This window comes from Microtus ochrogaster, chromosome 8 (assembly GCF_000317375.1).
Source record: "Microtus ochrogaster isolate Prairie Vole_2 chromosome 8, MicOch1.0, whole genome shotgun sequence".
Classification (NCBI taxonomy): Eukaryota; Metazoa; Chordata; class Mammalia; order Rodentia; family Cricetidae; genus Microtus; species Microtus ochrogaster.
The window spans coordinates 61,685,941-61,701,807 of NC_022015.1; the positions used below are offsets into that span (position 1 = coordinate 61,685,941).

The 15,867-nt window shown below is 38.1% G+C and overlaps 1 protein-coding gene across 1 annotated transcript in view; it reads left to right on the forward strand.

The window, feature by feature from the left end:
• The first annotated feature begins 232 nt into the window (after positions 1–232).
• Pten (phosphatase and tensin homolog) overlaps positions 233–15,867 on the forward strand; it is a 70,079-nt gene continuing 54,444 nt past the window's right edge. The window contains exons 1-2 of the mRNA XM_026781329.1: positions 233–359; positions 391–1,053. Coding sequence (XP_026637130.1) covers positions 233–359; positions 391–1,053 — 790 coding nt within the window. The remainder of the gene's footprint in view (positions 360–390; positions 1,054–15,867) is intronic.

Genomic DNA, 15,867 nt, shown 5'->3' on the forward strand with positions numbered 1-15,867 from the left:
CTCCCGCCTCCCCTCCGGCTTCGGAGGCGCCCGGCTCTCCCGGCGGGGCGGCGGAGGGGGCGGGCTGGCCGGCGCACGGTGATGTGGCGGGACTCTTTGTGCACTGCGGCAGGATACGCGCTTGGGCGTCGGGACGCGGCTGCGCTCAGCTCTCTCCTCTCGGAAGCTGCAGCCATGATGGAAGTTTGAGAGTTGAGCCGCTGTGAGGCCAGGCCCGGCGCAGGCGAGGGAGATGAGAGACGGCGGCGGCCGCGGCCCAGAGCCCCTCTCAGCGCCTGTGAGCAGCCGCGGGGGCAGCGCCCTCGGAGAGCCGGCCGGGCGGCGGCGGCGGCAGCGGCGGCGGGCCTCGCCTCCTTGTCGTCTGTTCTAACCGGGCAGCCCTCTGCTGAGCGGCTTCGGAGAGAGACGGTGGAAGCCGTGGGCTCGGGCGGGAGCCGGCGCAGGCTCGGCGGCTGCACCTCCCGCTCCTGGAGCGGGGGGGAGAAGCGGCGGCGGCGGCCGCGGCTCCGGGGAGGGGGTCGGAGTCGCCTGTCACCATTGCCAGGGCTGGGAACGCCGGAGAGTTGCTCTCTCCCCTTCTCCTGCCTCCAACACGGCGGCGGCGGCGGCGGCACGTCCAGGGACCCGGGCCGGTGTTGAGCCTCCCGTCCGCCGCCGCCGCACCCCCCCTGGCCCGGGCTCCGGAGGCCGCCGGAGGAGGCAGCCGCTGCGAGGATTATCCGTCTTCTCCCCATTCCGCTGCCTCGGCTGCCAGGCCTCTGGCTGCTGAGGAGAAGCAGGCCCAGTCGCTGCAACCATCCAGCAGCCGCCGCAGCAGCCATTACCCGGCTGCGGTCCAGGGCCAAGCGGCAGCAGAGCGAGGGGCATCAGCGACCGCCAAGTCCAGAGCCATTTCCATCCTGCAGAAGAAGCCTCGCCACCAGCAGCTTCTGCCATCTCTCTCCTCCTTTTTCTTCAGCCACAGGCTCCCAGACATGACAGCCATCATCAAAGAGATCGTTAGCAGAAACAAAAGGAGATATCAAGAGGATGGATTCGACTTAGACTTGACCTGTATCCATTTCTGCGGCTGTTCCTCTTTGCTTTTCTGTCATTCTGATAACGTTGGAGTAGACGGATGTGAAAAATTTCCGTAGTTGGGGGTGACTATAACGTTTAATCCTGGTCGCATTTTTAGATCGTGTATTTTCTGCCTCTTGCAGGGTGTTCAACCTAGGGAGTGTTCAGCTAGACGGAACTCATGCCTGCTTGCAAGTGTCAAGGAACGGGTTGGTTTCTTGTCTAGCTCCGAGGTCTCTTCTTAAAATCTATTGTCCGTGAATGCAGAGTACTGTACATTGGATTAACGAGCTCATTAATCCAAGTCTCCTAAATGAACCAAAAAAATAGATGCTGTGAGGTTGTGCATATTTCGATTAGATCATGACTTAGGCCCTAGATGTAGGGTGTAGATCAGATTAAAATGAAAGTCCGTGCCGCACGTAGGCATATTGCCTCAGAATCTTGCAGTGATTGTTAGTTTCCTGGGTTGCGTTGATAGATTTTTCTAAAATGTGACTTGTGAACTGATTTGCATAACTTTATAGGCATAGCCACCCTCAGCATAGATGGTGCACATTTGAGGGTAAAAGCAGGTTTGTGTGTTTAAACTGAGGTAATTACGACTTTGGAGCTAGATTGAGAAGTTTTGTAGTTTGCGACCAACAGTGGCAGAATATGTGTTATTATTGGACCTTTTAATAGAACTTAGTTAAATTAGACTTTGTTTCCTGATGAGACGTGGGATGGGGGCCTGAGATTTGTGTTTCAGTCGTGTTTAGCATTCATTTGGCTTTGCCATACGTGATAGGCTAGAGATTGAACAGTTTTTTACCCCAGATGATGATGCCCGTGTGAATTCAAGGATATTTTATGTGGCAAATGATTGCAGAGGTTAAAGCTCGTCTCTCGCATGAAATTTTAAGTATTACCGTGAGCTAGAATTTGCTGTTGATGTTTTTTAAGTTTCAGGTGGTTTGACCCGTTGACTGTCCAGGAGTTTTACCCTGATTTGTATAGAATGTCAGTGTAACTGTAACCAGCTACTACCCAGAGATACTAGCAAAAGTGGCTCACTGGCTTCAGACTGTCAGTAGGCTAGCTTTTTAAATGCAGCAAATTACTGAGTCAGCTCATTGAATAAGACAGAAACCCAAGAATTTTTTAACGGTGTATAGTTCTGATTGTCTAAAAGTTAGTCCTTTGTACTTCAGAAGTTCGCGGTTATCTTAAAGCATTGATCTTTGCAGTTTCAGGTATGGTACTGGTTTTGATCAGGCATAGGAAGAGAGCCCTCCTTTTTTGGAGGAAGTATTGACAGATACTGAGAGCTTTTGGGAGGCCCGTGTGTCAGGTGTGTGAAAACACAAGTTGCTTGTCTGAAGTGACAGGCTTGAAGATCTATTAGGCCTTTTGTTACAACCCCCAATTTTTTTTTCCAAGAGACTTGTAACAATGAACAATATTTAGTTAAAATTAAGTAATTGCGTAATTGTTAATAATGTATTCTTGGTAAAAGTTATTTCTTAGTAAATATCAGTAGACATTTTCTTAAGGCAGAAGGGCAGCAACTTGCCTATACATGTCCTGCTAATCGAGCATTATGGAGAGGACTTTTTTTTTTATACTAAAATGTTTTCATTTGGAAGAGGTTTGATTTTTTTTTTTTTTATTGCATTAGCGGCATATAAACATGAACAGCTAAATTTTGGTCGAGTTTTTGTTCTGAAATGAAGATGGAATTCACTGAAGAACTGGCTTCAGAAACAGGCTAATTTTCTGTTAAAAATACACTTGGAGAGGCATCTTTAATTTTCGAGTTTGCATTAATTGATAAGGCTTTAACTCAGGATGAACTTGACCTTTTCTGAAGGTAACTGGAAAAAATTCTGAGGTATTATTTGCTTCAAGGCATTTTACTGTTGGTGAGAATTAGTGGTAGTAATCTAGATATAGGAGGAATTAGTCAGGTATCTATTTAATTAAAAAAATAGGTCCTCATTCAAGAAAAATCTGGAAAGCTTGGTAGTCGAGCTTCTCTTAGCTTCCACAGTAGACTTATGCTTTTCCCACTTGATTTAAAATTGTCAGGGGTATTGGACCTCACAATTGTTTCGCCAAATTTTTATGTATGAGCAGTGACATGATTGCAGTTCCTTATTTGATTTCATAATACATGGGCTTCTGCACATGTAGTTTATGTGACTTAAAAGTCTAAAACTGTACTTTTAGTTATGATATGCGTGGAAAGCAGTATCAAATAATGCATCAAATGATTAATTTAAACACTTAATTTCTAGAGCTGTGGTTTTATTGAGCCAAATGTTAATATGAAAAGGAGTCAGGAGGGGGAAAGTCGGTGAAGGCCTTGCTCTTCTGGGAGTTGTTCCCCCAATAATTCTGATGAGCCAGAGGGCTTGCTTGATTCCTTATCAGTGTGTTCTGTGTTCGGGGGCAGGAATTAAAATGCTCTTTGAAGACTACTGCTGGTCAGTGTTGTCACCGAAGCTGGCCAAATTAAATTCCTTTATGAAAGTAGTAAGTGGGATATTTTTATTTGCTGAAGGGTTAACAGTGATGTACTTTCAGGAAAGTCAAGGAAAATTGAGTCTTAAAATCTTTTGCAAAATTGTATTGCAAGAATTCGTTGGTTGGATTTTATTCTTAGCAGTCTGGAAAACAGACTCTGTGAGATTGCGAGGTTTCGTGTCTTTGAAGCACACGCAGAGGCCCAGCCTTCTGTGACAGTTTGTGTGGTAGCTGTGGTGTGCTTCCTTTCAAACACCAATCCGCTCGGGACAGTAGAACCTTGCAGTGATTGCTAATGTTAGCTGTTTGTTACAAGCGAGTAATTGTTGAAAGTAATTCTAGTTTTTTTTTAAAGATTGTGCAATCTTTAAAAAAAAAAATCTTTAATCTTGCCTTTTTTGTAGTCATCTGTTTCTTTCCTGAAAAACATGACTATGTAATTGCTGCATAATAGATTGAAATTTTAATTTTCCCTAAAACTTACTTAAGAATAAAATGCGTCAAAACGAGTAATTTTCAGTTATATATAATTCAATATAAGGAAAAGCAATTTCATTACTGTCAGTTGTAAAAGTTGACACAGTATAATGATGCAGGCTAAGTTTGCTTTTAAAGTATTAATTAAAGGTTAAATAATTCAAGTTAAATATGACATTACCATGTTCATTTTATACTTGGTTTTAGAAAGTGGAGATTCATTGCCTTTAAAATTTTTATTTTAGTAACAGAAGAAAGCTAGTGTATTCTAATTTTTGTGTGGAACGTTATGTCTAATTCTCATAATTATGTAAAATATATATCTAAGTATTACAAACTAGCTTACCTTCTGGAAATGAATTCAGTTCGTTCAGCTTGAACGAATGTTACAACTTGAAATTTGTCTTTGTGTGCTTTTCTTTGTTTGTAGCTTAACAGTATTAACAATTTTTAAGCCGCTTCTAAAATAGTCACTTTGATGACTTTATCAGAAAATTATTCATGCAGGAAAGAACAAAGTTTGAATATTGTTTTCAGTAAATACTCAGTTTTCAATATTTTATTTTGTGTCTTAGTCTTCTTTGTAAGCCCAAAATATAGACAGTGTTTTTATATTGATAATGTATTTGAATTCATAGTTGGCAAAGATAAACTTAGAAACCTGTGTACATAGGACAGTTTTTCATTTCCATGAAATCTTAGGCCTAGTCCATCTTAGAAGTATTTAGTTCCAGAAGACAGTACTAGTTATTGGTACAGCTTAAGAAATTTATTGGATAGTGTTTTTTCTTTTTCCGTAGAAACTACTGGCTCATAAAAGAGAAGTTTTACTGCATAGAGCTGGTGACTCTTGAGTTTTGTTCCTTTTTTTTTTCACCCTGTAGATAAACTTGATTTGCAGAATTGGCTTTGTGATCTACATTTAAGAAAAGTTACACGAATTTGTTCTAAAGTTAGATCAGGATTTAGGTCATTTGTATGATTGTATCAGAAATGATTTTGTAAATATTCATTACTTTTTGTAGTTGCTTCGTGCGTGGTCGATTTGAAATTGATGCGGTTGCTCCTGGAGCTATCACCGATATAAAGGATAGATGAAATAATAGCGTTTACTCATCCTTTTTATAGGTCATGCAGCCATCACGTAACTTTCTTCGTTAGGTGCTTAAAGGTGTTTTGATATAGGCATAATTTATTGGTTCTCTTTGTATTGAATATATTGGAAAAGATGAAATTAGGATATTGGGTTTGTTGCTTCACCTAATTTTGTATTCCTTGGTTGCAGAAGGGGCGCTAGCAGTTTCATCTTTTAAAATGAATTGTACTGGAACAAAATGACTTTCTTAAGGGAATGTTGTTATCACAGTAAACGTGGTTTAGGAATGAATTGATTTTGGCAGTGAAGTTTCAGTTTTGTTCAGAATAGCACACTCTTCCATTGCAATGGTTGGCATTAGGACACTTGTAGATGTCTTTACAGTATTAGACTTGTACATGTTGGTGGTGTTGAAACTTTGGAGCGATGGCATTGCAGTTGAATACCTTTTGCTAGCAAAGAGTCTTCTTTACCTGTATGTATATGGTGTGGAAAAGACTGTAAATATGCTATGTTTTGTGTAATTAGTTAAATAATTATCATCAAAAACCAACCCTTTACATATGAACAGTGATTCTAACTATAAATATTTGAATTTTCTGTGTGTATAGTATGTATTATTATTATTCTAGAAAATGGATTTTTCTCCTTATAGAATAGACTGCTTTGGAGTTCATTTTATAACATGATTGAGACTTTTTGGAGGTCATTTTAGAACATTTAAATTACATTAAAATACAGCAGGTTTTGTCTATACTCTGAAGTTATACATTGTTTCATCTTAGTTTTAGGCAGACAGGGTGGGCTGGGGCCAGCTGCCTGTGCTGTGATCTTGGCTCTGTCAGTTAGTAGCTGGATGTCTCTGTGCTATTTAATTTCCTCAGTCTTATTTTACCTGAAATAAGGGTAGGATAATGGTACCCACCACAAAAGTTCATCTTCATTAAATGATGGAAATATTTGGACATAGTGACTCATTCCAGTGAGGTGGAGGCAGGAGGATTTTTGGTAAGCCTTAGTGCAGCTGGATGGACTGCATAGTGAGTGTGAGGCCATCCTGTTGTACATACTGTGTGCCAAGCCAGCCAGGGGTCCATAGTGAGACCCTGTCTGAACAAGAAACAGACAGTACCATAAACAGTGCCATACTATGGTGTCTACCTCATCGTAAAGACTTCTGTCACAGCTACTACTCTTAACAATTTCCCAGATGTCAGAAAATTTTGCATTTTCGTTTCTAGAATGAACAGTGTTTGTTTATAAATTTGCTCAGTTTGAGACCTGTTGCAATTTTAATTGATTCAAGATATTTTTTTTTAAATGGCAGATTCCTTTAGGAATTTAATTTACTGTTTCCTCATGGAGTTGCTCAAAATGAAGTTTATCGAGCTCATCAGAAAATGTTTGCTTTCAGCTTTTACGGGAAGGTGAAAACTTTCTTTTGATTTAGCATAGTGAATTTAAAACTCTTTATCTGTTGTAAGATTAATTTTTTTTAATATTTGTTTTTAATTGAGCTATACAATTTTCCCTGCTCCCTTTCCTCTCTCTTCCATTCCCTTCCACCCTCTCCCCTAAATTTTCTTTTAGTACTCTATAGATGATTGAACTATATAACATCTGTAACATAGTATGTATGTTTATATAGCATTCCTATGATGCAGATATGATATATTTGCTCTTTTGAGTCAGGTTCTCACCATATAGCTCTGATTTGTCTGGAATTCGTGGCTATTCTTGGCTAGTATCATAGTTATTTTTTTTTTAACCAAGAATAATCCTCACCACTAGTGAATAGAACATCTAATGTATAACTCAGAGTTAGGTAAACTCTTTATCAGTAAAGGTATATTAGCATTTCCTTTTAAGTTCAGCTTTATGGGGTAGTTATGTAGCCCTGCCAATTTACATTCATTACAGCAGACATACTCAATATAATGTGCAGCGAATTAGTGTAAGAATTTAAAGTTAGTGTTAATCCTATAATATTGTCCCCCTTTTTCATGTTTGGCCAAGATTTTCCACATAAGTAGAACTTTGAAATACGAAGAAAAAGCTAAAGGGATTCTTTTTTTTCTTCATGTACTCTAGTTTTTAAAAATAACATTCATTTATTTGGGGTTGGGATGGGAGGAATGAAATGGGGCATGTATGTACCAGGGTCTCAGTGTGGAGGCAGAGAACTATCGAGGTGGTTCTCTACTTTATTGGCACTGGGAATGGCACTCAGGTCGTTAGACTTAAACAGGAAGCACCTTTGCTCTACCGAGCCTTCATAGAAGTTTACATGCTGTTTTCTTATCAAGGAGAGGGAAGTAAGCTTAAGGTCTGCCTGCCTGTGACAGGGAATGTTGCTTCTTTGCTTTGCTTGTATTGGCTTTTCAGATGTTAGTATCCTCAGTAGTGCACATTCCTTTCCAGAAGGATGGTGGGGATGCTGCTGGAACCATTTCAGGACTGTGTTCTTATGAACTCCGCCCCTCAGTTTGGTAACTTAGCTGTATTTTTGGTGTAACACCAGTTGTAAAATTGAGTTGCATATCTTCATGTCTGACTCTGCTACATTGTCTAAATCAATTTCTGTCTTTCTTTTGTATACTTGTACTATGGCAAGTGTATAGAGCTCTGCAGAATAACTAACTGACTTTTCTTTCTTTAAAAAATAAAAAAAATTCTGTAGATTTTCAGACTGAAGTAGAATAGTTTCTTTCTTTGTTTTAATTAGTGATTGCAGAACTAATTTTGTTTACTTTGGAATCTTTGAATAGGATGTAATTACTCAAGGTATGTAATTCTGCTTTGAATCAGCTATCTTTAAAAGAGTTGTATTCCTTAAAGTGATTCATAAAATCAATATACATGTTTAAAGTTGGAAGCAAATTTTTGTTTTGATTTTTTTTCATTAACTTTTTTTTTCTTTAATGAGACTTGTTTTTGAGTATTTGTATTCCTCTAAACTAGAGGTTAAGTAGAATTTAAGTTTTTCTTTTACTCTTAGAATCAAGTTTTGGGAGATATTATTAAGGTTGTCTCTAGGTCTCTGTATTACATTATCTTCCATCAAACAAACCTTAACTTGATGTATTACACTTTATGTATAGGAGTGTGTGTAGGCTAGCAATCAATGTGGGTGCCTTCCTCTTTTGCTCTCTGCCTTATCTTTTGAGACAGAGTTTTTCTTTGAGCCTGGACTTCACCCATTTGGCTAGACTGTCTGTCTTCTGTCTCTACCCTCCAGTGCTAGCTTACAGTTGTACACCACCATCCAGGGCTTTGCATTGGTGCTGGGGACCTGCCCTCAGATCATTGTGGTTGCATAGTAAGTGTTTGCTTTATTTATGGAACCAATTTCTCAGCCTCCATGGGATACTCATTTGAACTGATAATATTTATAGGTGTATTTTATCAACAGACGTAAGTCCTACATAGCCGGACATAGGAAATATGCTGATTTTGTAGACAAGGCTCAGTGAATTAGAAAGACAGCCTGCTGGAATGCAAAAGAATATAGCTTGGAATTAGCCAGACCCCCAAATACAGCTTAAATTCCTGTCCCAGTTTCCATCTTTCTAGTATGAGGCAAAGCTGTGATTTGTACGTTTTTGTTTTCGTTAGAAGTATGTGGTATTTTCAGAGTATAGTGTGCTTACTCAGGAGGATCCCCTCCTACTTCATGTGGAATTTTTGCTAGTGTCTGGAGACATTTTGGTGGGCATGGCCATAACTGAGGTGGCAGAAGACTTGATTGCATTTAGACATCTGCAGGATGTGGGATCTGGCAAGTGCTAGATGAAGTGTCTGATAAGCCTTAGATTGTGGATGGGCCTAACTAGGTTTTCTGCCTGGTGTGGGGCTTATGTTTCTTGATAAGAACTTTGTCCACTAAAGATTTCACTAGTAAGAAAACGATTTATTTGATGAGGTCTCATGTCTTTGGCGTTGTGAGATTTTGGACCTCTTAGAAAAATTAAACTTGTGTGTATGCTGTTGAGAAGGCTGTCACAGGGAATGCAGGAGGGGATGGACTTAAAAGAAAGCAGGTAAAGTCGGATGTGTCACTCAAACCTGCAATTCTAGCACTCTCGAAGCTGAGGCAGGAGGATTGTTTTATGTTTGAGGATAGCCTGGGCAACCTTGCACTGCTATACTTTGAGTTCTACAGTCAGACCCTAAAAAAGAAGGATTGTTTTGTTCCATGTGTGAACAATTTTCTCTATAATCGTTTAGGGAGTTTGTTGCTAGTGTCTTTAATGTTACTATCGTTTAACATTTTCTTTAGTCTTAGACTTTTACTCTAACCCTTTATTTCTTCAGATAGGATGAAGTTAAATATGCTGATGTGAAATGGAAATTTCTAACAAGTAATAACAGAAACAGTTACATTTTTCCGGATGAGGAGGACCGGGCTACTTGACTGCAATATTGGATGCTTGTTCTTTTCTGAGCCTTCCATTTGTTGTCAGCTTGGTTGAATTAAAGTGTTTTACTTACCTAAAATAAAAATTGAAACCGCTGTGAAGTTTTTCTGCTTTGGGGGTGCGAGTTTCAATTAGTCCAGAGATGCAAAGAAACCAAGGGAGTAAAAAGGACATTGGAGTTCTTGTTTTATTTTTAGGGATCACAAACATAATTATAAATGTTCTAGGAATAGATTAGTTGCTAAAATTTTTTTTTCTGTTTAATTTTACAATTTGATTTTACACTCACTTTACACAGAATAAAATGTCAAGACCTTATTTTCTAATTTAATAGGAAGTTTAAGTGCTGATTTAGAATTTTGGTTCTTGAAGTTAAAGGGAGATGTTTAGATATACTAATAAATATTGTAAAGCCAGTGTGACTTATTACAGTAGCCTCCTTCAGCAAGAAAAGCAAATGGTCTTCATTGCTTTATTCCAGCTGGATACATTATAGTGATTAAAGTCTATAAGTTAAAAACTCATTTGCTTAATAAAGAAAATTCTTTTTATAAAAAGATTACTAAGAAAAAAAAAGCTAGCTTTTTTTTTTTTTTTGAGACAGGGTTTCTCTGTAGCCTTGGAACCTGTTCTGGAACTAGCTCTTGTACACCAGGCTGTCCTCAAACTCAGAGATCCGTCTGCCTTTGCTTCTCGAGTGCTGAGATTAAAGACATGTGCCACCACCGCCCAACAAAATCACCTTTTAAAAAACTTAATAACTTCACATTGTTTTCTAATTCATGATGAACTTAAAGAAATGTCTTTTTCTTTTTGAATAATTTGCATAATGCTTCATAATGGTAATTGTCAAAAATATTTACTTATACATTAAGGTTTCTCCATTTTTTTCTCTTAATATAGTTCCTTGGAGTGGACTTATGGTGACAAATCGGGACAGTTTTTATGATTCAGATTTAACAACAACAACAACAAAAAAAACAAAAACAAAAACTAAGTACTAGAGCCTTGAAATGTCTCCATCCAAAATTACTTCTAGGAAATCTATGGCACGTCTAATACTTAATGTTTATATTACTTATGAAGACAACATTATATATGTATGTAATATGTTATATATAATGTATATGATTTTATATATATATAGATGAGAGACAGTTTCTGATTCTCTAGCCCATGCTGACCTGTCTCACTATATATATCCTAGTTTTTCATCCTCTTAAGGACTGTGATTATAGGCTTGTATTACTATTCCAGGACCAAAATACTTTTAATAGGTTAATTTCATTTACTTTGGAGTATTTTTGCTGTGTTAAAATTGAAGTGGAATAGAAGCAATTTGAATAAACAATTTTCACACTAAAATGGGCATAGCTCTATTGATGTCCTTTTTGAATCCAGGATTATTGGCTTGCCATGATGCTACTGTTTTGTATTTTGAATGATATGGTTTATATTTGCATAGTTGCCCACGTTATTGTTATACTGTTAATTGATGAAAGTTTTTTGTGCATTTGCACTAACAAGTACTATTTATAGTAAAAAGTGAATTTAGCAGTTTTGTTAGACATTATTTTTAAGTCCGATTCTAAAAGAAAACCTTTATCCTTATCAACTAATTGATAATCTTTATCAGTGAACTATACTGATATTTTTGAACATAATATTTAAAATAAATTGATCCAAACACAATTGTCTTATTTTTATAAACAAAGTTACTACCAGGTGTGCTTGAATGGCCTGATTCTTAGCACCTGGGAGTTGTCTTCAGGAAAATCAGACGTTCAGAGTTGGCCTTGGCTATATAGTAATGTTGAAGCCTAGCCTACGCCACAGGAGACCCTTAAAACTTAAAAACCAAGGCAAATCAAAAAACAAAATTACTTGCTTATTATTAAGTACATTTTCCCCCCAAATAAAATGAAACTTAAACTGAGATTTTCACCTAGGCATGATGTTTGCTGTCTTAGGTTCTAGTAAAACTTAGTGATGGCAAAAATATTTCTTTAGTATTTCCATGTTCCCCTTTTGAAGGTGACAGACACAGTCCAGTGTCTCGAGTAGTTTCTGTGGACTAGTTTATCGGAAATTTGCATGAAATAACCGTATATTAAGCAGTGAGATGCATTCTTTATCTAGATTATATCCAGATTGTGATCACAATTGTGTGTTTGAAAATATGTGAGGGTCCTTACTAAGGGTGTTTGCATCTCACTCCTGAGAAGGTCACAGGTTGTTTTTGCTGTGTGGTGTCTAGGAGCCCAGGCCTGCCACCTGTTCTAAGTGGTAGTGTTTTTGGAATCATCTAGTAGTTTTTAAGACCTAAGATTGTTTTAGGTCTAAGATCTGCTATCATTTGTATTTCGTTCGTAAGCCACTCGGGCTGCTAATGCTGCTGCTGCAAGCCTGGAGTGTTTGGATGCTTCAGTAGAAGTGTTGTGTTTTCAGTTGAAATACCAAATTACACGATATTTTGGGGTTTCCAAGCTAGGGTTTTAACAAGTTACATAAGAATTGATAATATGAAACTTAGTGAGGAACTGATATATTAAGTAACTTTAAACATTTGCTTCAAGTATTTTTTCAAGTCTTGTGCTTTTTTTCCTCCCACAACTTTATTCTGATCTGTATATAAAAGAACTAGCTCATTTAAACATTTTCTCCTGCATCTTAAGCTACTTAAGAAGTTGTTTCTAATTTAAACATTTCATCCCTATGAACTAAGTTGATGTTAGTTATGCTGTATAGAAATCTTTAAAATGCCTTCATAGAATCTGATGAATTTTAGTTATTTTTTTGGTTTTTGGTTTTTCCTTTTTTTCTTCCTTTTTTGTGACCGAGTTTCTCTGTGTATTTCTGATTCTCCTGGAACTCACTCTGTAGACCAAGCTGGCCTCAAATTCACAAAGATCTGCACGCCTCTTGCCTTCCTAAGTGCTGGAATTAAAGGCGTGCACCACCACTGCCCAGCTGGTTTTGATTGTTCAAGACAAAGTCTCACTATGTATTTCTGATTGTCCTGGAACTCACTCTGTGACCAGGCTGGACTTAAACTGTCTCCCAAGTGCTGGGATTTTAAAGACTTGTGCCCTCCCCCACCCCCCCAGGCTTAGCTTTTTTTTTTTTTTATTAATTTACCTTTATTTTCTTGAATAGGTTTTTTTTTTATGTGCCAAGTAGTTACTAGAATAAAAAAATGGTTTAAGTTTTGATAACTGAATTTGTACTCTCAAACACAATTTTGCCTGGGGCCTGTACTTTTGGTACTTCGGCCTCACCAGGTTAGTGTCTGTGAGGGAGAAGATTCTGTTAGTACAGTTTTGGGACGTTGACTGGCATGACTTTTCTTTTGGTCAGGACTGAATTACAGGCCATGAAACCTCGGCCTTTTTGCATTGGAAGCCAGTGTGTATGCAAATGATCCTTCTTACCCTGTTAAATTCAGTTTTTACCCAAATGCTGAAAGTTTACAAATAATTACCCATTCTGCTTATTTAGTGTTTGGATAATGTGGAGTCTTAAAAGGGTTCCTCTCTCATTATTTTCATTTATGTTCCTTCCATTTAATTGGTGTTTTTGTCTTCTTGTGTACTGAACTTTGTATCTCCCTCTCTTCCTTTCTGTTAGGGCCTCATGTGTAGTCCCAGCTGGCCTGAACCCCTTCCTGCCTCTGCCTCCTGGAGTTAGGAGTGCTCCACTTCACCGCAGCCAAACACCACATGCTGATCAGTTGGAAAGGTTGACTTTCTTCAGTTTTTTTCTTCAAAATTTTAGCCTAATTTCTTTCTACATTTTTAAAATATGTTCTCTGAACTTGAAGATGACTGACTGCAAAGGCGCTTTCTCTCACAGTGGCAGGAGTTCTTTCTTTACAGAAATTGTGCTCCTTTAGTATACTACTAAAAGTAAGACATTTGTTTATTTAAACATGGACCAAAGACTTGTTCTTACTTCCAGTCATGAATACAGTTAAAATGTCATTGAAAAATTTCATACTCTAAAATGAATTTTGACTAGGATTTTTGTATATAATTTCAGAGTTTGGGAAATAGTTTACAACTCAGATATAAAGTTGATTATAATGGTTAAAATGCTTTCACAGTGTTAAAACAAGACAGTTATAAAATCATTAATATGATTCTCTAACTGAGTTATGAGTGACTATATATGTCCGCATGATTTAAAATGTACATATTTCTTCCGGTTCATGTTCTTTTTCTTCAATTCAAAACAATCTGTTGGGGGCAGACTGACTCAGACCACCTGGAAAAGAAACTAGTCATTTCCCGATGATTCTAGGCTGGAAGTATAGGATAAAAAACTTGATTTATTTCATATATCACATTAAAGCGTATATAAAGTGAACTAATCCAGTCTACACATCTGGAGTTTTTCTGTTTTAAATAGTCTCAAAGACTTTACTTTGAAGGGCAAATTTTGAATTGTTGAAAACAAGTGTAAAAATTTTGCAATTTTGGCTAAACTAGTAGAGAAAGATCTATTGTTGGGGGCATTTGTATTAGAACCTGTGAAGTGGGTTCTGCAACTCTAAGCTCTTTGAACCTCCAAAATCAGTACAGGTACAGGTGAATGCTTTGGAATGTTTTGTTTTTTTTCAAAACGCAGTTACTACTGAGGGAATTGACACCAAATATGACTGGGTGTTCTCAAATTACTGGGACATCCATGGTACATCTTTACATCTTACCTGTAGGAATATCTTTCCTGTGGTAAGTTAGAGACCATAATGTCTTTTGCATGATTATTAAGTAGCTAAAACTTAGTGGGTTTTGTTTTTGTTTTTTTTTTAAGCAGCATATTGAAGGAGTAACTTAGGAATCTAATATCAAACATAAAAAGTATAGCACATTAGAGATATTCTTATGAACTTTTTATGCTAAGGTTGGGTCAATTACAGCTTTAACTTCCGTAGTCTTTTGTATGCACCATTGTGATTTTGCTTTAGAAAATTTGTGTTTGGCTTAGTTCTCATGAGGCTGTTCACAAGCTTTTGAAAGCTGTTAGGTAAGTTGTTTTCATGCTTTCATATAGAAAATGAAAGTTTTTGCATTGAGTTTATTTTAATCTATATGCATGTAGGATTTGAATTGCTTTCAGAAGGATTTTTTTTTTCTTTTTGAGATAGGGTTTCTGTGTAGCTTTGGAGTCTGTCCTGGAGATCCATCTGTAGACTGTGCTGGCCTTGAATTTGCCTGTGTCTCTGCCACCTTAGTGCTGGGATTAAAGGCATGCATCACCACCACCACCACCACCTGGCTTCAGAAGGATTCTTAAACTTGGAGGAATTCAGTGAAAAAAAATTGCTGGGGATTTAACCAGCAAAAAATTTGCTGGGGACTTTATATGCAACGCAAAGTGTGCCACTGAGGTAACTGTCCCCTTCTTTACTTTTGAGTTACATTTTCCTTAAGTTACCCAGGCTAATCTTAAAGTCAGAAGGCCTCGTACTTGTGATCTTCCTTTCTCAAACCTACCAAATAGCTGACATTATAAGCATGTACCACTATACCAGACTGCTTCTGTCTCAAAAGTTGTCACTGGCACTGGGTGTGGTACCTGTAATTTTAGTAAATGGGGGGAAGAGGCAGAAGGATCAAAAGGTATTTGCCAGACAGGTGGTGGTGCACACCTTCAATCCTAGCACTTGGGAGGCAGAGGCAGGTGAATCTCTGTGAGTCTCCAGGTGATGGGGTTACAGGTGAGAACTTTGCCTGCCTGGCCTATTATTTTGTTTATAAAAGTTTTTTTTTTTAAATTATTTATTATTTGTAGAACAGTCTGCCTCCATGTATGCCTGCAGGCCAGACGAGGGTGCCAGATCTCATTACAGATGGTTGTGAGCCACCATGTGGTTGCTGGGAATTGAACTCAGGTCCTCTGGAAGAACAGTTAGGCTCTTAACCGCTGAGCCATCTCTCCAGCCCCTGGCCTATTATTTTTAAAGCTGTGTATAATTACTGTTTTTTACCAGCTATGCTAAATGCCATGGTTTGCTTCTGTACTCTGTTGTAGTTATTTCCATTTCTCTTATGAATGGCACTACTCGGAATCTTTGTAGACTGAGCTTTCTTGTGTGGTTTATTTTCCTCAACTGTATTGCTGGAGCAGAAAGAAAACATACACGTTTTATAGTTATGTCTTAGAGATTCCTTGTCAAGTGTACCAGTTTATAGTATTGTTTATTAAGTAGAAAAACTACTAGCAATGTCTGCCTGCAAGGTCTGTATACCCATGTTGGCCTTGAATTTGCAACCCTCTGGCCTTAGCTTCTTCTTTTTTTTTTTTTTT